Below are 24,393 nucleotides of genomic sequence, written 5' to 3'. Positions count from 1 at the left end.
TATGAATACAGACGAGAAACACAGCTCTTTCGCAAGAAGCGGGACTGCATTCTTTGGAGTCTATGTGTACGGTGAAGTGGGACATGAACAAAATTCCCAGAGAAAGGCCGAGAGGCCGCGCTTGGTGCGAACGCTGCACACGTGCCCGCCGGCCCCGCCTCCGCGCCCCGCCCCATCCGTCCAGAGCGTACCGGGTCCGCCAACGCTCGCGAGAGCCCTCTTGGCTTCCACGTTTGCCACGTTCCAAAGGACCGAGACACACTGGAAAGTCGAAGGCGGCTCGCGCTCACAGGCGGCTGCGACGCGCCCAGAGCAGCCCCAAGTCTTCAGGGGGTGGGGAAGCAGGCAGGGTTCCGCCCCTTCACAGAAGCCGTTGTGATTGGCTCTACCCTCCGTCACTCAGCCTTCCGCGAGCGGGGAGGAGGCGGGGCTCGGGCGGGAAGGGGCGTGACCGGCGGGGAGGGGGCGGCCTGTGAGCCGCGCGCGCCCGCCAGGGGAGGCAGTCACAGGTTCGGCGCACGCGAGGCTTGGGCGCGCGCAGCCAGCACGCGGGCGAAAGTCCTGGGAGGCGCGGCGGGCGGTGCCGAGACACAGGCGCTGCTGCAGGAGCAGCGGCCCGCACCCGCCGCAGCGCCCGCCGCCGTCAGCGGCCCCCGCGCCTTCGGTGTCCCGGCTCACCGAGGGAGCCCCCCACCCCTCGCCTGTTCCAGGAGTGCGCGCAATGGCCCCGCGCAAGAATGCCAAGGGCGGCGGCGGCAACAGCAGCAGCAGCAGCAGCGGCGGCGGCGGCGGCGGCGGCAGCAGCGGCTCTGGCAGCGGCAGCCCGGGCTCGGGCACCAGCGGCGGCGGCAGCAGCCCCGGGGCCCGGAGAGGTCAGCGGCGTGCCGAGGCGGGGGTGTGGGGCCGGGGTCCGGGACCGGCCCGGGCGACTGGCGCTGCGGTTCCATCTCCCCGGATCCCGCCGTGCATCTCCTTCATCCGCGTCGCTCCTCTTTTTGGCGCGGGGCGGAGGCCGCGCTCGGTGGGTCAGGCGGGCGGACCCAGGGGCCGGGCGGAGCTGGGTCCGCGGCCTTGGGGTGGTCGCGCCGGGGAGCCCCTTCCCGGCTGAGCCCTCACCTGCAGGACGCAGCCGGGCGGGGGGCTATTGATCTATCCTTTCTTGGCTTTGCGTGGAAAGAAAGATGGGAGGGAGTAAGAGAACCAGTTTACCTTTGCCTTGCATATTTTGGGGAGTTTGGAAATGAGCCAAAGTCGGAGAAAGTAAGTTCCTGCCAAACCAGTAGCTTTTAAGAGCAACTCAAAGGATAATATTCTGTGTGTGTGTGTGTGTGTGTGTGTTGGGGGTGTGTGCGGGGGGGGGGCGGGAATGATTTGAATGTTCTTGGAAATTATTTTAAATATTTTTGCTTCTGGTAGCTTTCTTAACATGCGTTGTAGTCGCCTTGAAAGTATCATAGAATATCATAGAATAGTGGGTGAACCTCTCTATTTTTTCACTGTCTTCTCTTTTTAAAAAAAACATGTTGGATATTCACCTTTTTCCTCCATGTGCTTACCCAGCAAAGAGAACAGTGCAGATGTTTTAAATCTGTTTCATCTCATATTTCAGTGGTTCTCAGTTTGTTTTATACCTCTTTTTGACTCATTTAGGATACTGAAACTGCAGTACACGTGGTGAATGTGAGCTATAATTTTTCCTTTTTGAAATGATCATTTTGAAATGATTTAGATTTTTTGTTTACTGAGGTCTACATGTAATCATTTATATATATATAAAGGAAATAAATTAGGTAACTATAGTCATACTTCAAATAACTGTTTTTAATAAGCACTTATCACCATATGAAAGTATCTTATTTTCCTGTGTATTGTCTTCCTGTCTTACCCCCCTCCTTGTTCATTCCTATTGCCAACTCCTAGAATAGTCCTGGACTTAATAGGTGCTCAATAAATATTTGATTATTGAGTGAATGAATACATTTAAAGGGCGAACGTAGTGTAATTAAACTCATTGCACAAATTTACATTTTAAGAGCTAATATTTGTATTGTAAATGAAAAAAGATACACACAATTTGAAGTTCAAAGAAAGCATATTAATTCACCTTTGACATAAGTAAAAGTTTGTGTACCTTTGTCACCTGTCCCTAAATGCCAGTCAGTTGCTTAAACAGGCAGAAGAGTACATGAACTGTCTCCGGCAGCTTTGGCTACCCTTTTAAAAATTTCTAAATGGGAGGGTCCTAAACGCCAAGCAGGGAAAGCTGATGAACAAGACTGTTAATTGTTTTGTTAATGTTAACTGTTGTCAGAAGTTTTCTGTAGCTATTTACAAGTGAAGCACATCTTTGTTCCATTTTATTCTTTATACTCATGGGTAGAATAGGCCTGATTGCATCTGGGAAGTCACTGTATAAGGACTATTATTGGGTTCAAATTAGTACGGGGAAAGGGGAAATGTATATTGTGTTCCCACCACTACTGGTTCTTTAATAACTGAACCAGTTTTAACAGGCAGGTAATAAATTTAGGAAATGTTATGACCTGAATGTATTCTGACTTTCATATTTAGATGTTTTAGAGCTTCCCCTGTCCATATTTAAGGATCTGTAGCCTTTTAAGCATTATTCACTTTGATTGCATGATTGTCATTAAAAGACATGGTATGTAAAAAAAATAACTAACAAAAGCAAAGCACAAAACATTTTTAAAGAGTTGGTATTGGAGTCTTGCATGTTACATAATGAGTAGTTTTTTTCCGCAGCCATTTTTTATAGTAAATATTGAGTTCTGACTGTGTGCCAGGTAGAATGCACTGGATGGAAACAGGGATTCTTTCAGTCTTAAACAGGTACACCACATTGTGAAAGTGTGATTCTATTTATATTGTTTGCTTATAGCAGGTTATACCTGGAAGATAAAGCCAACCTCCTTTTTGCGGCTATGTTTATTGAGTCTTTGAGGTATAGACATTGATTCCCAAACCATTCTCATCTGCTAGGGAAATCATAGAAGCTGAAGAAATTTTAGCAGTGGTATTACCCTAGGGCCCATCCAGTTCCCTCCTCTAATTTTATGGATGAGGAAATTATTGCCCAGAAAAGTTGTATAGTTCATTGAAGGTTGTGTAGGTCTTGGAAACCCAACCAGTTAATGGAAGATCCAAGACTAGAACTCAAGTTTTCTATCATTCATTCATGATACCATAATACTTGAATTTTAGGTCCTCTAATTTGTAAGATTTTCTGGGAATTTTAGAGTTGAAGTAGATTATCTCTTTCCTTCTGTAGATTATCTCTTCCTTTCTGGTTCTGTCTATGGCATACTACACCAAGTTATTTAATTTAAAAAGTATGCTTTTTTTATATCACCGATTAAATTTGACTAAAATTATGTTTGAAATAGTACATTTGAAAATCTCAGTTTGAGAAGAAGTACATGGGCTCAAATAGTAAGTGTTTTGAGATGTTTTGCATTGATAGTCTGAAGTTGATGATGTCATTGGTCACATTAAACAATATTTATTGAATTTTTGTATAAGAGTATGGGGAGGGAAGGACTCAGTCCTTTGAAACATTCATTTTAGGGAACAGGTGATTATCTGGCTTTCTCTTTATTTTGGTGATCATTTTGTTGAAAAATGATGTTTAGAACTTAGGGGATTTATATACTGGCTATTTTAAAGCGAGTGCCTGCTTTTCATTTAAGTCTTCAGCTTAAACTGAAAACCAATAAAATGTCTAGTTTCATACAGAACTCAGTTTTACCTCTTCAGTTTTACTCTTTAAAATATAAAAGAAACATGAGTAAATTGGACATCTTGCCTTTAACTTGCATATAAAAATTTCATTTGCATGGCCAGTTGGGGCCAGGGGAAACTTAGTTCAGATTTATTGATTGGAAAAATTTTGGTTAGGAAAGATCATGGTGGCCTCTTGGGCTTAGTTTGTAGTTTACAGACTCTGGTATATGTAATGTTTTTGTTTAGCTTTTCCCTTTTGAGTATCATTAAGTCTTTCCCTGTAGCTTCTAACGTGCTACAGGGATGTAAACATCTGTCAAATAGTGTCAGGCTACTACGTTACCCTTTACCAGTAGGTGTCACTGTAGAATACTTTTTCCTTTTTCAGTTTGAAGTTTTGATTATATAATACCACTTAGTTTTTTTATTTAATCAGTTCTGCACATACTCAGAACTATTGATGGACAACTGCTTAAAAACTTGTAGGCATCGGGCGCCTGGGTGGCTCAGATGGTTGAGCGTCTGCCTTCGGCTCAGGTCATGATCCCAGGGTCCTGGGATCGAGTCCCGCATCGGGCTCCCTGCTCCTTGGGAGCCTGTTTCTCCCTCTGCTTCTCTCTCTCTGTCTCTCATGAATAAATAAATAAAATCTAAAAAAAAAAAAAAAAACTTGTAGGCATCGCTCTCAAGTTCTCTAACAGTAGATTTTGAAATTTACTAGTAAGAGTTTGTCCCTAGCAGCCTTATTTATTTAGCTTATCTTAACTTAGAATTAAATGCATTCATTTTTTTTAAGATTTTATTTATTTATTTGATAGAGCTGGAGAGCACAAGCAGTGGTGGTTGGGGGTGGAGGGCGGGATGGCAGAGGGAGAGGAAGAAGCCGGCTTCCGGCAGAGCAGGGAGCCCAATGCAGCTGGATCCCAAGCCCTGCCCCCCTTCCTCCCTGCCCCCTTCCCCCCCTCCCCCCATCATGACCTGAGCTGAAGGCAGACACCCAACCCCCTGAGCCACCCAGGTGCCCCTAGAATTAAACACATTCATATAGTATCTGTAGAACTTATGCATTCACAGATTCATCTGATGGATACTAATCATTTAGAAATTTGTTTTTTCTTTCTGTTTTCAGTATTGCTTGGACTACTTGTAACGAACAGATAACAATGCACTGCTGATTTTATTCTGGCTCCCTTGAATGCAGAAGCCTTGGTGAAATTCCCTTTCTTTATCCATAGGCTGTCATTTAGGGCCAGTTGCGGAATCCTCTGTTAGTCATTCTAGGAAGAAAAGACGGGATGAAAGCTACAAGAACTGTGTGTGCTGTTTTGTGTTCAGATGAACAGCATTTTGTCCAGCCTGGCCAGATCATTTGAAACCAAGTACTAAAAAATGTTCTGAGGGAATTCTTGAACACATTTTAAAAAGACCAAACATATTAACCTATAGGAAGTAAAAGGAAAGGTCTGTATTTTAGTCTTTAAAATCATGTGTGGCAGAGAGATTACTAGAAAAGGAAAAGTTTTCCTTTTCAGCTAATTAGCAACAAAGTAACTTTGCTAAAGGCGCATGTGAACTATCTACCTTATTTTTAGTCAGTACAGAAATTTAACCCCTGAGCTCCCCAGTCCCTGTCCTCTTCCCCACCCCCCAAGAAAGGAATGTACTTCAGGAGTCTGTTGACCTGGATTCATATCCATTTAAAAACTGTGTAGCAAGTCTCTCCGAATCTCTTATCCCGATCTCTCCAAATGGAGGAAGTCTTCTCTCATTTCAGGGTTGTGATAGTCCTCAAACCAATTTTCTATGCCTTTGTAAGGTTTACCTCAGATATATTCATTAAAGTTTCTCTAATGGTAAGGGTGAGTACAAAACTTCGGAGAACATAAGGGTGCAGAGCTAAGCAGGTCATTGCATGCTCGACATTTTTTTTATGATTTTGAAACAAATCCTTCTCCGTTACATTGTGTTAGTATATGTGCTGTAAGGGAAACGGCTGCCGCAGCAGTTGTCGTTCTGTGGCGGCTTTGAGGACCACTTGCGTTTTTGTCCACCTCGGAAGGTGAAGGTGCACCATTTGTAGATCTGTTACATTATTTTATTTTACTAGAGCTCAGATACCTTTTAGTCTCTTGATGCTGTTTTTAATATCATGAAAATAGGCAACTTTGTGTCTTGGATACTTGCATCTCCTAAGTAGTTCAATTCATTCTGTACCAAAATACAAAAACACTTTTTTTTAGAAGATTTTATTTATTTGACAGAGAGGGTGAGTGAGCACAAGCAGGGGGAGCAGCAGGCAGAGGGAGAAGCAGGCTCCCCGCTGAGCAGGGAGCCCAATGCGGGGCTCGATCCCAGGACTCTGGGATCATGACCTGAGCCCAAGGCAGACGCTTAACCGACTGAACCACCCAGGCGCCCCTACAAAAATTTTTTAAAAAATTAACTCCCCTTTAGTAAGACCTGGAGGTACAGAGAACCCATCTACAATTTAGCCAGTCTCTGGGGAAAGCATCAGCCGCCTGTTGGGAGATGTGGAGGTGCTTGGGTTAGCTCATCTGTTTCGGTATCTGCTGCCCCAGGAGCCACCCAGCACTGCACGCACAGGGGTACGTCTGTCTGGGTGGATGCATGTGTGGTTCCGTTCCGCAGTTCTGGTGATTTCTGCTAGAAGACTAGATGTTCGTTTCTTTCTTTTCTATATGCCAACTATAGGGGTATAATTCTGGAGTCCTGTGCTTTAACCTTTTCTCTTTCTTCTGGTGGTGTGGGGAGCCAAGATGGTGTTTTCTTGTCATTCATTATTTATTTTTAAAAAATGTTATTCTCCTGAAATGGGCGAGCTTCAGGCATTTGGTCTGCATTTGATACTTGTTTTTCAGGGATGTGTCTTAGTTACCTTTGGCCAATGTGGTTATCTTTTAATGGCAAATCACTGAATGCAGTTTGGTTCTGATCAGATTGATGACCCTTGAGGACAAATTTGCTATAGATAACCTATTAGACTCAAAGGAAAATCTGAACTTACTTCATGAGTAAATCTTTAAAAAACAATAGTTACATAAGGACTTTTGAAGGGTTTGGGCTGTTTTTTGGCCCATTGTGAGATCCAGGTGGCTTGTCTAGTCATTCTGGCTGTAGTGTAAGTGTCATCATCTGCCATAGTTGTTCTCTGTGCTCTAAAGCAGATAGGGTTAGTGAATTAAATGGGGCCAGGCTGGTGGTGGAGGGGTGTCCCGTCATAGCCGAGTGGAAAGCCCTCTTGCAGGGCTTGGAGAAATGCCAGCACTTCTCTCCCACATACGTGCCTGCACATTTAACCCAGTGACTCATTCTGTATGGAAGCCAGCAAGCATCAGTCTTCGTTTTAAAGTGAAAGAATATTGTTTGATAAAATAATTTGATTCCATAACCAGTAGGGCGTAGACTCAGTGCTGTTTTGATGTTGTACTCTGTCTCTAACTTCTGTTTCATGTTTATCTTATCGCTAATAGACACAATTCCCTCCCCTCCTCCCCATTTTTCACGCTGTTTTAAATTTCACATTTCCTGAAAAGATATACTGGAAAGCCCTTTGGTCTTAACGTACACATGTACATTTTATTTAGGAGCAGTTAACTTTTTTTTTTCTTACATGAAAATAAAAATCTGTGTTGTAAATGTGTGTCGAAAGACTATCTAGCGTTTAACTTTTCCATCCTTTGAATCAGGTTGATTTGAACGATTGTCCCTGTCTGAGATTTAGAAATCAATTCATGCTTTTTTGTTGGTGAGCCATCTCTCTAACTTCTGCAACACACAGATTTCTATGTACTGTTCTTTAAAACTCTATCTCTTTGAAATATTGCATCTTTAAGACCTATCCACTGACCAGGTGAAGAAATAAAATGTTGCCAAATTCTTGGTTTCTCCTCTCCTGTGCTATCCCTTCCCAGCCACTCTTACACATTTTGTGATAATTATTCTTCTGCATTTCTTTATAATGTATAATGTATAGACACCCAAGTAATATATATTATATAATGTCATGTTGCACATTATATAACTAGGTGTCCATTTGTGTAAACATAACTATTGTCAAAAGCCGTATGGATGAAAACTGCTTAGGAAGTATATCTATGTATCTTTGTGTAGCACACATGAAAAGCTTTGTGACCAGGCTTATACTTGGCAGACCAGCTTGCCACCATTTGTTTGGAATTCTACCAGCTCTGGCTCTTTGTTTTCACATAGCCCCTCCCTGTATGAATGTACCACTTTTTTGGTTAGCTGTGCTGCTGGCGAAGACCACTTGGCTTGTTGAGTTTTCTTCTTTCAGACACTGCTGCTCTGAGCACTTGTGGCTGCCCATCCCCTTGTGTGCATTCTGAAGGGTTTTTCCAGTTTGGAATTGGTGGTCATAAAAATACATCTATTGGGACGCCTGGGTGGCTCAGCCGGTTAAGCGTCTGCCTTCGGCTCAGGGCGTGATCGTGAGGTCCTGGGATCGAGTCCCTCATCGGGCTCCCTGCTGAGCGGGGAGTCTGCTTCTCCCTCTGACCCTCTTCCCTCTCGTGCTCTCTGTCTCTCATTCTCTCTCTCTCTGATTAAAAAAAAAAGAATGCATCTATTAAACTTAACTTGCTCCTGCCATCTACGTGGTCGTATTAGGTTTACGCTCCCACTCACACAGGATACAGCTCCTTTTTGCTGTAACCACATTACCAACACTTGGTAAGGCTTGATATTCTCAAGTTTAGTGGGTGTGATACCGTTACCTTGTGGTTTCAACTTGCATTTACTTGCCTATTACTCCTGAGAATAGCCATTTGTGTTTCTTTTTCTGTGAATTGCCTGTTCATTGAGCGTGTCTGTTTTTCTGGTGTGTGGTAGTTGTTGTTTGTTTTTTTATGTTTCGTTTTGATTTGTAGAATTTCTTTCTACATCCTGAACCTTTTGATTATTTGTAAGGTAAAGGGCTTCTCCCAATACGATTATTTGCCTTGTCATTTTCTATACCATATTTAGTTGAACAGAATTTTAAGATTTTAACGTCTTAATCTTATAATTTTTACTTTATGGTTTGTACCTTTGTGCTTTAAGACATCCTTTACAAAACAGAGATCATAAAACATTCTCTTATTTCTTCTAAAATATCTTAAATTTTGTCTTTTCACATGTAGATCTCTAAACTACCAAGTGTAGGTTTTATTGTATATATTGTGAGGTAGAGGTCTAATTCGATATTTTTAAAAAATGGATGATGAAAATTTCCTGTACCATCAGTCAAAGTGTCTTCTTTCTACGCTAATCTGTGTTATCATGTATTGTATATAAATCTGTGTGGCTCTGTTTTATTCCAAGCATGTAGGAGCAGTACCTCACTGAGTCACTCTATAGCATATCTGATCAGGCAAGTCCTCTGCCTTGTCTCTTTACCATTGTCCTTGCTGTTTTTGAACCTTTCCTTCTGCGTGACTGTACCGTTTAGCATGAGCTTATCAAGTAAGTTTCATGAGAAGTGTTTCAGGATTTTGACTGGAATTGTATTGAATTTATAGCATAATTTGGGACAAATACACAGTTATAAAGCCAGGTCTTCCTATATGTGAACATAGTATAATTTCCTATTTATTTAAGTCTTATCATTAATTTTTGTAATTTTACCCAAAAGTTATACACATCTTTTATTACATTTAGCCTGGGTACTTCATGTATTTTTATTTTTAAACTAATATTTTATTATGAAAAATTTAGAATATGCACCCAAGTTAAAAGAATTGTATAGTGACCCTACCACCTAGATTTTACAGTGGTTAATATTTAATATATTTGCTTTATATCATATCAATCAATCTGTTTTTTATGCATTTCAGAGTAAGTCGTAGACATCAGTGTACCTGACTCCTAAACATTTACGTATGTCTGACATTAACTAGAGCTCAACATTTGTTTATGGTTTTCATCCCCTGAGGTAATGTTTGCATACAGTGAATTGCACAAATCTTAGTGTAGTATTCTCAAGTGGTCTTTATAAATGTTTACATCTGTGTAACCCAAGCAACCTGTTAAGATAGAGAGTATGTCTGTCACCTCAGAAAACTCCAATCTCTTCCTTGCCACCACCTCTGCCTTCAGAGGCAATCATTGTACTAAATTTTTTCACCATAGATTGGTATTGTCTGTTTTGGAACTTTATTTTGTAAGTACTTTTTAAGTCTTCTTTGAGTCAGCATATTTTTGAGGTTCATCCATGTTGCATGTATGAGTATCTTGTTGTGTTTGTTGCCAAGTGGTCCGTTGTGTGACCAGAGCACAGTATGTTTTTCTGGTCATTTACTGATGGACACTTGGGCTATTCCTAGTTTGGAATATTACGAAGAATATTCTGTGAATATTGTAATATTGGAGATTTCTTTTTTTTATTGGATGTATGTCTTCATTTCTCTGAGTAAATACCTAGGAGAGAAATTACTGGGTTATAAGGTAGGTGTTTGTTTAGTTTTATGAAAGAACTGCCAAATTATTTCCCAGAGTGGTTGTACAATATATTTTACACTCCCACCAACAGTATGTGGGAATTCTAGTTGTTCTACATCTGTACCAGCATTTGGTGTTGTCAGTCTTCTTAATTTTAGCCATTCTGGTGGGTGTCAGTGGCTTCTCATTGTAGGTTAAAATTACATTTCCCTGATGACTAGTGATGTCATGTAGTTTTTCTTGTGCTTATTGGTCATATACATTATCTTCTTTTGCAAAGTTTCTGTTTACCTCTTTTGACTATTTTTTATTGCCTTTTTTTTTTTTTTGGGTCTTTTTGTTACTGAGTTGTAGCTTTAATATATCCCAGATAGAAGTTCTTTTCAGATACATGTATTGCAAATAATTTCTTCCAGTCTATAGCTTACCTTTTTCTTAATAGTATCTTTTGAAGAGCAAATATTTTTATGTTGATGTTTACTTCATTTTTTAATGGTTTTTGCTTTCTTTATCTTGTCTAAGAAACTTTGCCTATTTTCTTTTTTTTTCCTATTTTCAAGTTACAAAGCTATCCTTTTATACATTCTTTTAGAAGTTTTGGAATTTTTTTTTGAGAGAGAGAGAGCACGCACACAAGTGGGAGTATGGTGCAGAGGGAGGGAGAAAATTTTAAACAGCTTCCAGGCCGAGCCTGGAGCCCAACACAGGGCTCCATCTCACGACCCTGAGATCATGACCTGGGCCAAAATCAAGAGTCAGACATTTAACCAACTGAGCCACCCAGGCCCCCCTAAATTTTAAATATCTTTAAATTCTAGTTATTTTTGGGCACCTGGGTGGCTCAGTCAGTTAAGCATCTGCTTTTGGCTCAGGTCATGATCTCAGGGGTCCTGGGATCGAGCCCCACATTGGGCTCCCTGCTCAGTGGGGAGTCTACTTCTCCCTCTACCTCTGCCCCTTTCCCCCGTTCATTCTCCTTCTCTCTCTCTCTCTCTCAAATAAAAAAAAAAAATTATAGTTATTTTTGAGACAGAATTTTTTGAGTTTATTAAAGTGAAAGTCTTTATAAAATAGACTGGATATTCTAATACTTGTGAGAAGGCAAACCATTGGATCCTGGTAATTTGGTCAGGTTGACTTGGTATGGAGCCCATTTTCCTGCTTAAACGGTAATGACTAGCACTGGATACATTACTTTTTTCAAAACTGAACTGTGTTCATGAGTAGAACATAATGCTTGTTTTCTGGAACTTTCAGGTTTATTTGATGATCTTATGGGTTTTAACTACTCAGTCTCTTTAGTTGTAACCAGTAAGTACACCTGGAGGTCTAGGGTACCAGACACAGATCTCAGATAACGGTTACTGAAGGGCTCTGTGTCTCATGAAGGTACTAGTAGATTTACGTGCTGAACATTGATGTGCCCTGTATTTCTGTTTCCATTTTGTTCTGTAAAACTATAAAGGTAGGACAACTTTCAGGTGAAATTCATGTATGTGAAGGTGCAAAGCTCATAAAGCAACTTGTGTTTTTTTTTTCTTTTTGAAGTGGTACAGTATTTTTGCTAATAAGTCCCCAACTACCTTTTCAAAATTCTCTTGTGATTAATGAGACATTTAAGATGACTGAATAAGGATAGAGTAAGGGTGAGTAAGATTGAGTAAGATGAAGAACTGTTCAGTAGCTCAGGTAAGTACTGATTTGGAATAAACTACATGTATTTGAGACCTTCCTCCTTAGCTGGCCCCTCAACAATGTCTTGCAGTCCACTGTGTGTTCTTCGTTGATGTTTACCCATGTTTTCAGTACTAGCTATTTAAATCTTCAATTCCTTGAGCTCAGTGCCTTACTACTTCCCATTGCATTTTGACAGATGACTTCCTCCCATTGTGTGGAGAAATCAGGGACATCCTTCAAGAGTTTCTCATCTTGGGGGCATCTGGGTGGCTCAGTCAGTTAAGCGGCCAACTCTTGATTTTTAGCTCAGGTCCTGATCTCAGGGTCCTGGGGTTGAGCCCCAAGTCCGGCTCTGCCTTCAGTGGGGTATTTGCTTGAGGATTTTCTCTCTCCCTCTCTCCCTCCCCCCCCCCGCTCTTTCTATGTAAATAAACTGACAGGAGGCTGATTTAGGGACCCCCCCCCACCTGGAGTGGGGAAACAGGGGTCTGGGACCTGGGATGGTTGCAAAAGCCAGTACAGTTGAGAATCTTGATAAGATACTGCCCTAATTTGCGTGTGAGAGAAAGCAAGAACTGAGCTCATGAAGTACATCTTTAATGTGTAGTTCAGTACAGCCCCTTTTCTTTCTTTAGACTGAGGAGGAGGCCCGGTAGGGTGGAGGGTGAGCAGAGAGGAGCCAGTACCACAGATAGAAAGAATTTAGAATCTTGGCAGACGCAGCTGTTAGAGACCTCTGGGCCCCCACCTACCTAAGGGAAAAACGAAGACTAAGACAGGAGCCTGGGCCTCCCAAGGGAACCCTTATTGGTGTGTCCATACCATGTTCTCACAGACCTGAGACATCACTTACCTACCCCGGAGAACTCTCCTTCTCTACCCCTTCCCATAGCCTAGTCCCCTTTCTTTAGTTTTTCTCATTTAATGAAAAACAAAACAAAACACAAAACCTCCTTCTACTCTGCCTCCTCTACCCAGCCAGATAGCATAAATGAGTAATATGGGCTCCTTTTCTTCTTTCCTTCCCTTCAAGTCTTTCTGGTCAGAGTCAACAGAGACTACATTAACCCCAGCTCTACTGGGCTCTTGTACCTTTTCTTTATCTGCTCCCTGAATGGTAGTCTTCCCCAGGATTCTTTGCTGGGCCCTGTTCTAATCCCATGCTACACACTCTCCATAGCTTTAACTACTGTCTATTGATGGCTTCCAATGCTTGGTGTTCCTGAGCTATAAACTTAACTGATAACAATAATGGTAGAGGATAAACCTAGCTGCCACTTAGCAAGTGCTCACTATATGTCAGACATTGTGTGCTTCTTTAGCTTAGCATTTAATTCTCATACTAATTCTCTTCCTCCTCTTTTTGTAGGTGAAGAAATGGAAGCTTGGATTAATTTATCAAAGATCATGGAGCTAGTAACAGTGGGAACTGGAGTTGGGATCCCAATTCTGACTCTAGAGCTCCTTCAGTTGAACATTTTAGGTCCTTTAGTTGTTGCTTAGATTACTCCTAACTGGCCCTGTTTCATCCCTCTGTCATAGCCATCTTTATAAAGTGGAGATTAGGTCATGCCCCTTCTTTATTTGAAAACCTTGAGGGGTTCCTCAAGGACTCAAGATACTGTTTAAATTCTGTAGCATGATCTAGGGAGCACTTCATGATCTTGCCCGTCTTACCCTCTCCAGCCATTCTCTGCTTCTCTCTACGTTTATACTGATTAAGCCATATTCAGTCACTTTCTGTAGTCTCTGAATGTACACATGCAGTTTCTTCTAGGACAGCTCCTCGCTTTGCCTTTCCCTGCGTGATTCCTAAATAGCCTTCACAATTTAGCTCCTTCATTAGTCCTTCCTGTTCTCTCTTCGATGTCTTCCCATACCCTGGGCTTCGAAACCCCCACACCCCAAGCACGGGGTTCTGTAGCACTCTCCACATACCACTGTTTTAGTGTCTTCATTCATTTATTGGTTCCTTCAGCAGATGAAAGTGTTATCAGGTATCGGACAACAAAATATCAGACTGGACTAGACCTGAATACTGGCTCTGCTATTCAGTAGCAACCAACTCTTGGTTGCCCTTCAATAAAGTCATCAAACCTCTCTTAGCATCTTTAACTTTTCTCCATCTTTAAAATAAGGATAGCAGTACTTGCATCATAGTTACAAAGATTGACTACAAAGTGTCACATAGTAAGCATTTCATTAATACACTTATTAAATGTGGTGATGGCGATATTCCCGTGAACAAAACAGACATTTTGTTTTGGACTGCAATGATCTGTGGTCTTCCATTCTTGCTTGATTGTAAGGGCGGCATCTGTGTTAGGAACAGATACCAGACTCAGACTTCCATAAACAATTAGGAATTTTCTTCCTTTAAAAAGATGTGATACGATGATTCCAGACGTGGTATGATCAGTGGCTCGAGGTGTCTTCAGGGCCTCGTGTTCCTTCTGCTTCTCTGCTCTTAGCGTAGGTGTCACCTTGAGGCTGGTTCCTCTCCTGGAGCCAAGATGGTAGCCAGAGGCAATTGGGATTGCATGCTTCCTTGTTCATGTTCAGTGGAAGAAAAGGGGCTGCTTTTTCTCATTTGCTCAGAGTAAGAGTCCTTGCTGCTTATGGTTTCGACTGGCTTAGGCCTGCCTGTCTCACCCGTCACTGGCTGTAGGGGGATTACCATGATTGTTTTCGATCAGGGCTCAGCATTGCCAGTCCTATAATCCCCCTTGCAACTGCTCGGCTCTGCTCCCGTAGCCTGAAGCATCCACAGACAGCAGTGTAAGCAGACAGATACAATCGGGTTCCAGTAACGCTTTATTTATGGATGCGGACGTTTGAGTTTCATACCATTGTCTCCCGTTAATGAGTTTCTGTCTTTGATTTCTTTTCACTTGATCTAAAAGGTGAACACCTTCATAAGCTCATGGTCCATACAGAAGTGGGAGGTAGGCTGTAATTTGCGCCCCACCTGATTCAGAGTAAGTGCTAGGGTTGAGAGAGTTACTTTCAATGTTTATATAGCAAACACCATGTTTTATTTTCTTTTTATCTCTAGTGCTTAAATGATTGTCAGATATAGTAGATACTCAGTAAATATTGGAATGAATGAACACAGGTAAAAGCCTTCCTTCCTTCCAGTAGATCAAAAGGGCACTGAGGATAGAGGCTGTGTTTTTGTGTATTCTACACTGCTTTGAATGTCATAAGTGCTCAGATATTATGCATTACATGGGTGGATTTTTTTTTTTCCAGGTTGATGTTATGGGCAAGAAAGCAGATAAAAAAATTCTTATCGACGTTGTAAGTGTTGGAGCTGAAGAAACAAACAGCAGAATTATTGGGCTGTGCGTACTTTTTTGATGTGGAGAATCATTTAAATAGAGGTCATGTCCTTTAATAGGCACCAGGTTCATAGTTTCTACACAGTAGTGGCTATATCCATGGAAGCCATTTTCATCTTTCATGTTTGGACCTCAAAGGAGAGAAGGATTTAAGCCATATGGAGGGTGGCTCAAAGTCAACCAGGGAGATGGCATAGGACCAAGGCATACGGAATTTCCACATTTAAAAGTTAACTAGAAGAGACTGAACTAGCAGAGGAGATTGAGAATTAGAAAGTCCAGAAAAGTAGAAGAAATACCAGATGATTCTGAAGCAGGGAAGTCAAGGAAGGAGACTGTTTAAGGAGGGAGAATTCTTCTGAGAGGGCAAGTGAGATGAGGACTGAGAATGTTCCATGGGGTTCAGTGACTTGGAAGTCATTGGCACGACGTTAGAGTACCTACACGGGGCAGAAGCTAGTCGCAGCCTGTGGGTGGTGAGGAGTGAATGGGCCATCAGAAAGTGAAAGCAGTGAAATAACAGCTCTGTTGAGAATGTTCTCTGTGACAGGGAGGAGAAAGAACAGGGACTAGCTCTGGGCTTGAGCGAAGATGTAGTGAAGGCAGAGAGGCTGCTGGTACAGGAGACTGAGAAGATGAGGAGGGGGAGGGAGCCTAGGGATTGGGAGGAAAGCAGAGAATGGATGCTGGGGAACAGAGGGTGGTGATGGGTCGAGACAGTTTCCTGTTGAGGCTTCTGTTTTCTGTGATGGAAGAGGCTCTGGCATTTTCTGAGTATGAGAAAACAGACTACTTTAGGGGCAGAGATGTGGGAAATAGCCCTGGTGGAGAATGGGAAAGTGAGTGTTCTGGAGCTTGGGCAGGATTGACAAGCAGCCCTGAGGGCTGGTTGGGGTTGGCTCCACTGAGTCTTGTGCAGAATTTCATTTGGTGTGCCGTGTGCCTCGCTGCCTTGCCGGTCGTGGAGAGGGTGAATAATTGTGTTCATCCGGGGAGACAACTACCTCCCGGCAGATGGATGCACTGAAGGAGTAGAGGGATGAGGGGTTTAGTGAGTCAGGCAGTGACTTCACTGATGAACTGTGGACTCTTAAGATGGATATGGAAAGATGTGAAGGCAGGAGGCGAGGAGGATTCAGAAGAAAGTAGAAGCAAGAGAACTCCAGGATCCGAGAAGAAACTGTTGAGTCGACAAGCTGGAAAAATAGGGTTATGATCTGAGTGGGTGTTTTTATCCTATGCATCACACATTCGGTACAACCTAAATCTTCACATACGGAGGTGGTGCTCCCTAGCTGGGGGCGGTGTATTTAAGGAGATTTTACTCCATGTCTGCTGAGTTGCCTTTTGTTATGTCTGTAATACTGGCTATTTAATATTAGGTTTCAAGTGGTAAAAGTTGCTCATGTTTGCTTTGGAGACTATACGTACATGAAAAGGGGGTGTGTTTGTGTTTAAGAAATATATTTTTGGTATCTTATATCCTGCAATTCTCATGATGGGCTCAAGCAAACAGAGCTTTCTTAGCAGGGTTACAGGATCTGTGAGGATGATGGTGCCAGGAAAGCTAGAGATACTTCAACAAAGATGAAGATAGGATTAGGAAGGCGAATTAGGGTGGTTTTATAAGAAGATCCACAATAGGGATATAAGAATGAATGTTGGATAGAGGATGGAGGGGAACAAGATCACTGGGGAACGTAAGAGAACTTGTCACATTTGCCACGCAGATAGATATTGATGTCACGTGGTAATGGCTAGGATGGAGGTGAAGACGTCACCCAGGGGAGAGGGCACTGGGCGTGGTCCATGAAAGTGACAAGGCAGGGGGGAGGGCAGTAGAATTGGATGGCATGGGCCTCAGAGGAACAGGGTTTTGTTGTTTTCTTTTTTAGGTGGTAAGGAAATGATGGTCTGGAAATCGGTAAAAAGCAAGTACTCCTTTCCTCCTCCTCCAGACCCCGAGAATTAGAGATGGCTAGGACAGTGAGTAGTGCAATGGTTCTCTTTATGTGCGGTCCTGCGACCAGCTGCATCTGATCAGCCACCGGGAACCTGTTAGAAATGCATTCTCAGGCCCCACAGACTCAGAAGCTCTGGGGGTGGGCCAGCAGTCTGTGTGTGTTTAAAGATTTTATTTATTTGTCAGAGAGAGAGAGAGAGTGAGCACAAGAAGGGGGAGCGGCAGAGGGAGAGGGGGAAGCAGGCTCCCCACCGAGCAAGGAGCCGGTTGCAGGACTCGATCCCAGGACCCTGGGATCATGATCTGAGCCAAAGGCAGACGTTTAACCAACTGAGCCCCCCAGACATCCCAGCAGTCTGTGTTTTGCCAAGCCCTCCAGGTGACTCCAGTGTGCTCGTGAGAACCACTGCTGCAATGACGTGTACTTGGGCGTGGGGAGGGAAGTAGTCAGTGTGTCCCATGAGCGGTCTGATGGATTTCCCCTGGTAGGTCTTGGAAGCAGGTAGAGCCTGGACTCAGTGGACTTGAGACTTTGTTCTTGTGGTCTCCAGTGGCATCAGGCTGATAATAATAGTCTCAGAGCACATGTTAGAAGTTTGGTCTTTGCCTGGACCTGGGAATTTGCTATTAGCCCCAGCAGTGATTACAAGGACTGGTTCATTTATAACTTTAGCCGTCATTGCTAGGGTTTTAAACACACGATTCACAATATGCACATGAGTTTATTTTTAAACCTTTCATAAACATTTCCTGTCATAAAAATAAGTTGTTATTCTTGTTAAGTGGTGGTTACTTGCAATTCAGAATTTCTTTTTCCTTAAGGAATGTGATGGATTGAATGTTATTTCAGATTTATCCTAATCACCCTATCTAGAATATACAGGTATGCCATTATTGTGATACTAAGGAGGGAAAGCATTTTATTAAAAAACTGCAAAACCTGTAAAAGGTGAAGGAGAAGGTTGTGTAAATGTGTGTGCTTTGTCGAGGAGGAATCATCGGAGCCGTGTTAAAAAGCCTCAGGGATGAGGTATACCCGGATTCAGTAGGTGTGATTCCTGCCTCAGTTCAGCCTTGGCCACAGACCTGTAATTTAGGATGCAGCTGGCTTGGCTCGGGCCCATAAAGGGAGAGAAGGAACCCCAGCAGCTCGGGCAGTCCTGGTGGCAGGCTGGCATCCTGAAAAAGAGCTGGGATTGGAGATGCGGAGGCTGGTGCATGCGTCCTGATGGGTGCATTGGAAATGTGTTGCATGGATGACTTCAACGAACATTTATTTTGCATGCCTGGTTTGTGCCAAGACACATTTTTTTCCCCCATTTAATTAAATGTTTATTCAATGAAAGTATGTCTAAAAACTTATAAATCTGAGAACTCAGCCATACATGAAACAGGATGACAGGATATTCAGTTTTAAACATATACGTACAGCACAGCTATGAACCGTTCTTCCCTTTTCCCTTCGGTCCTTATTTCTGGCTCCTGTTTTGTCCTGTCATACCATTCTGTTATTGGCCCAAGGAAAGATTAATGGACACATTTTACTGCTTTCAGGCCAGGGGAGGAAAGTTCAGGTGTTTAAAGCCAAGACACATTTTAAAGGCAAGGAAATTGAGGCCCCCAAAATTGATGTCTTCCCCAAATCAAAGTTAGTGAAGAAGCCAGGAATCGAATCCAGGTTCCTTAAGTCTGAAACGGGCTACCCCCGCCCCTGCCATGTGAATGTAGTGGCTTGGTTTCCTGTGGCCCCTGGACGTGGTCTCTTGTCACTCTCCCTCTCTCTGAAAACAACAAAACAAAAAGAAAGCCTCCAAAGTACTAAATTTGCATGATGGCGGGTCATCTTAAATCCCTGTCAACAAATGAGTCACTGTCATGTAACATTTTAGCAAGCCCTAACTTCGGCAGGACAGATCTTTGAGGAAAGGAAAGGGGAGCGGGAAATGGCTCTTGGTCAGAGGACACCTAAGACACTTGTCAGTTTTGTTCAGTTGGCCCCGATGCCTTGTTTCGCTCTATTCCAAATCAAATATTGGGACCATAGGTTGCTGATTCCTCTTCAGAACATTTAAATGTTTAATTTGCATGTGAAGCATTCAGTTTGACCAAAAAAAATTAAACACTCATAATAAACAATTTTGGAAGGCTGCTGCCTTGCTCTGGATACTATTTGTGCTAAATTAATTTAATACACTAATCAGAGCTCTGATGCATTCTGTGAACTGCTAATCTTAAATCAGTGGATAAATGCTAGCGGCATTGGGCTGGTTTTATTTCACAGAAGGGACGATTTGGAGGTGGGGCTGGAGGGAAGTGGAAAAAATCAGAATAGAGTTGCACACTCTCTTTCCAGTACCTTCTCTGAGGTCCTGTTTCCTAGATCACTGCTGCCATGCTAAAGGGTTTCTTCTTTCCCTGTCCCTTCCCTCCCAGCCTCCCTTCCCTCCCAGCCTCCCTTCCCTCCCAGCCTCCCTTCCCTCTCCTCCCTTCCCTCCCTCCATGCTTTCATTCTCAGCTGTCTCTCCCTCCTTCTTTCTCTCTCTCTCCCTCTCTTTTTACTTTTGCTACTGGAGGAATTAGACTTGGGATGGTAATGCCTGTGAATCAGAATTCCAGAGCATTAATTAATTTCTTACTATTTAGTATTCTGTTTCACTCACACAAACTAAGTCATGGTCTTTTTCATGTAAGCATTTGATTAGATTCTGAGGGGCCAGATCAAGCGGGTCCTGGGCACAGGGCCACGTGTTACAGCAAGACTTGTTTCAGTTTTGAGTGATTTGGTCCTTGGGCTGAAACCATTGAAGCCTGATTCCAAGAAAACAAAACTGGCAGGACAATTTGTTCCATTTCCTTTTCTCCAGCATGCTTCATTTTTTTTTTAGGGTTTGGAGTTGGGAGACAGGACCCACTGAGAGAGGAATCCTGTAAGTGGGGAGAGAAAGGCTGTTGTATTGTTAGGGTCGCATTTCGCCTGAGTGATTAGCAGTCTTTGGCCATGAGGAAGAGGCCTCTAAAAATAACTGGTGAGCAGAGTTTGCAGTCAGGTCCAATTTCAGTTCTAGAGGCCTTGCCCGTGGAGCAGTTGGCCAGTCCCAAGCTCTAGTAGGGAAGGGTGTTCGGCGTGCCTGATACCTGCTGATAGCGCTCTGATTTTTCTCTTCCATCTATGTTATTCATGGATTGAAGAGACCAAAATGGCTGAAGGTAAAGGTGCATTTTTATTGTTTGGGTTAAAAGTGGTTTAGGATCTAGCTGGCAGATTTTAGCTTTGTTTTCAGTTGTGCACTCTTAAAAATATTTTTGGCTAAGTGCTTCGACTGCATCTTCTACATTTTCTATTTTGAACTGCTGGAGACATCAACTTCTTGTGGTAGTTTAATTTTTCATGGAGTAATCTGTCTTTAATCTGTGTTTTGGTGTCTTAACTTAGAATATCTTTTAGTATGTTATACTGTCAGAGACCACATTTTACAACCTTCAGAAAAATGTACAAGTGGTCTTCTTTGATCTTACAATTACAGTGAATTTAAAGAATGGTGTGTATTCAGATCTCAGATTATGGGAAATTTAAGGCCTCTGTGAATCTCGTCTTATATTAGCGAGCACACTTAACTGGTTTAAGCAAAGCTCGACTCAGGCCTTACCATATGTGGAAACTGACCTAATTTTTGTGAAGCGGGCAATAAATGCAAAGTAAAGACACTAGGATTTTATTTATTTATATATTTTTTAGTGTAATTATTAACTTCAAGTGTTCTTTAACAATGCGTTGAATTTATATTCTTGTATATGTTTGTTTTTGCCGTACTTTTTAAGGTAAGACTGTCTTTCCACTTAATTGAGAGTAAGCTACATTAGCTCATTATGTTTTTGTTTTTCAATTTGATTTGGACTTCTTATTTATATGTTTTTGTTACATTAGATAACCCTACTAGAGTGGTAAAAACTACCACAGTTCTGCTGTGGCATGTATATTCACAAACAAAACACCATCTCAAGACCCCAGATTTCTGTAGCCTTCCCACTCTGCTCATTATGTTGAAATTTTATTTAAGAAAAAAAAAAAAAAAAAGACGTATTAAGACAGCTTACAACTCTCAACTGCCTAAGTGGCCACTGGAAGGAGTCTATTATTAGTATAGAGAATATGAGTATCCCTACTTTGAACATCATTTTGAGTAAATGGTTAGAATGGGTCATTTGACTATTCTGACAAAGTGCCTCATGTCGCCATGATGAAGAATTTGAGATATGTATCTTTAAGTTCTTTTATAAGACATTTCTCCTCTTTTCTGAGGATTATATAATCTGTGTAGTGAGATAAAATCAGCTGGTACTTCTGACCTACTGTTAACAGTTCTTGACTCACAAATGGTGACATTTTGTAACATGGAAAAAATAATCAGTTTGAGGAGTTGCTTGACAGTTTTTGTGTTTTTTTAAAAATTTTAAATGTGGGGTTTATGTATAAATATGAAATTACCAGCACAGTGCTAAGCAAAACTCATACATGGTTGATTTGTAATTCAGTTTGTTGTAACCCAGTTAAGTAATTGACTGACTCCTGTTCAGGTGCTGGGGTATATCTTCTATTTTCTTTTTCCTCAACCAAATAAATAAAATGACCTATTGTCCCTAGCCCACATTTTGTAGAGAGGCACATTTCATTGCTCACTGTGTTGAATAGTATGTAAGAACAGTTTTCTGATTTAGAGGTCGTTACTTTTGATGGGTCAGCATGGACAAAAATGAATCACATAGTTCTTACCATAATCTTAACCCCCATTAAAAAAATCTTCTTGACTAATCCCTGGGACTACAGGTCAAACAATAGTCAGAAAATGAAATGAAGACTCTTAGGTTTATTCTGATCTTAGGAAATAGGGTTAACTGCTAGACATTCTTCCAGAATACTTTGGAACAAAGTGCTGATTTCAGGTTTGCTTAGGGTGTTTTAAACTCTCTTGAAGTGTTTATCTTACTATGCTTTTTTCAGTTAATTGGACAGAAAATAATCTGCCCTTTGGGACTAGGTACACCATATTTACAAAGTGACATATCGTGGGAGTATTATTTGGTGTCAAGTAGAAAGTTCCTGTAACAGAGATGTCTTGGGAAAGATTCCTTTCTATAATTTACCGTTTTGTTCCTTTGTGGTATTAGTAGATATTAACAGTAATAAGATTAATGAAACTAGAGTAAGAATTTATTTGACATTAGAAAGGAAGGATAAAATACTGCTAATAATTTCATATTCTAGCTAAGTAACATTTACCCTTTTTTGACATTAATCTTTTAAGGTGATAAATTTGTTTGATAAATTATACTGTAAATGAAAACCATTTCTGGATTTATTACGCCTTTTTTGCATTCTTAAACAGTTTCAAATAATATTTTAATGACAAACTCAGTCTGAATGTCATCATTCCCTTGTACTTAAGATTATTTTAAGGGCAATTTAAGATTATTTTAAGGATAGTTCGAGGTTTGCCTGCATGCATCAATCATAGATCACCCCCTGCCATTTAATTTTTTCAAATTCTTTGCTCTTGCTGCTGGTTTTCATACTTCCTACAGGCCTTCCTTCCAGCAGCACTTTGTTGCTTGAACTCCTATAGGTGAGGTTCTCTTTAAAGTATATTCTTTAGTTTTGTGCAGTATGTTAGGAAACTTGATCAAAGTTGTTAGAATCATGTTTAAAACAAATATAAGTGGATTCTAGTTAAAGGTATGTTCTTTACTATGTTTTGATCCCCTTCCCCCCATCTCTGCTACGGTGCATGAATTTATGTAATTTAAAGAAAACTTTTTGTACCTTTTACTTATATTTGGTGTTGCAGGTCAGTAACTTAGATGAGTATTTGCTGAATTAACTCAGATAAATGAGTCTTTCCTTTTGAGAATCTTAGAAATTTTCCTCCTCCATTTCTGCTTTAAGAAAGAAATAGACATGGAGATAGACTTGAACTTTGAATTCAAGTAATTGTTTCATTAGCTATTCCATTACAAGCTCCTTTTAAATTAGAAATCCATATTTGGAGGTAAATGGATATTCCAGAAGGCATTTTTCTTATTATAATTAGTATTCTATATAAACAGGTATGTATGTATATATTTGTATGCTATATAAAATTAAGGTTTTTTTTTTTTAAGATTTATGTATTTATTTGAGAGAGAGAGAGAAGGAGCGAGCACGAGTGTGAGGGTTAGGGGGAGAGGGAGAGAATCTCAGGCAGACTCTGCGCTGAGTGTGGAGCCTGACCCTGGGCTCGATCTCACAACCCTGAGCCAAAATCAGGAGTTGGTCACTTAACTGACTGAGCCAACCAGGTGCCCCGGAAATAAGGGATTTTTTTTTATATAGCATTGAAAAATGTCTTCATGTTCACTGAAGTTTTAATAAATTAAACACATAACATTGCTAGTGAATCTGTGGTGCTCCCGTCCCCACTTTTTTCTTTACTTTTTAAAAATTTTAGTGATGTTCTATATTGTTCTTATAATTTTTATGCTTAAGACACACAAAAGTATTGGAAATCGTCATTTTCCCCCATCAACATTGCCAGAGTTTTTACCCAGTCTCCCCCTCCCATGGCTGTGTTCAGATATTGAAACAGTGAAGCCTGTTTTAAGTGGATTTAATATGTAACTTCATAATTTATGCCCAGTAAGGATTTTTTTTAATGTAAACATTATGATTTTATAAAGCAAGCTTTTTGGAGACTTTTAATAATAGATCATATTAGAAACAGATTAGATGGCCATATGTTATTTGGTGAGTATTCTTTTGTGAATTCTATGACTATAAATCTGGTCCTTTTTGATAGGTCTATTAATATTTAAAGAACATTAGAAAGGGAAATTGACTTTTTTGTTAAGAATGAAATTTGTCTTAGTCATATTTTTATAGACTTAAATATGGCTATATAGATAAAAAATGTATGTATTTGAGTGTGTATACATACATACACTCACTCTGACTGATACAGTTTTTACGGCCCCTTTTGAAAAGTTGATCGATCGTGATTTGTTTAAAAAACTGTGTATCTTTTTAATAAGAAGAATTTCATTTCATTTTTTCTTCCAGAAGATTTGGCAGTATATTCTTAATTTGAGGCACTGGGTACTACTCCCAGTATTCTGTAATGAGAGTTGGATTTAGGAGTGAGAAAGCCAGTTCTAGATTAGAGCTAGTGAGCTTTGTTAAAGTCA

At 41.2% G+C, this 24,393-nt stretch overlaps 1 protein-coding gene across 10 annotated transcripts in view; it reads left to right on the top strand.

Moving 5' to 3' along the window:
* The first annotated feature begins 492 nt into the window (after positions 1–492).
* ASPH (aspartate beta-hydroxylase) overlaps positions 493–24,393 on the top strand; it is a 197,024-nt gene continuing 173,123 nt past the window's right edge. The window contains exon 1 of one of the 10 annotated variants that reach the window (XM_081816050.1): positions 493–872. In XM_081816050.1, coding sequence (XP_081672176.1) covers positions 722–872 — 151 coding nt within the window. In that variant the 5' untranslated portion in view covers positions 493–721. Of the gene's footprint in view, positions 873–19,993; positions 20,386–24,393 lie in introns of those variants that run through there. The other 9 variants (XM_081816048.1, XM_081816049.1, XM_081816041.1 and 6 more) reach the window with 9 other exon arrangements.

Source organism: Leptonychotes weddellii, chromosome 4, assembly GCF_054177405.1.
Source record: "Leptonychotes weddellii isolate Sample4059 chromosome 4, ASM5417740v2, whole genome shotgun sequence".
Lineage (NCBI taxonomy): Eukaryota > Metazoa > Chordata > Mammalia > Carnivora > Phocidae > Leptonychotes > Leptonychotes weddellii.
Note: the sequence above shows the minus strand (reverse complement) of the source record. Positions and strands in the feature narration are given on the sequence as shown.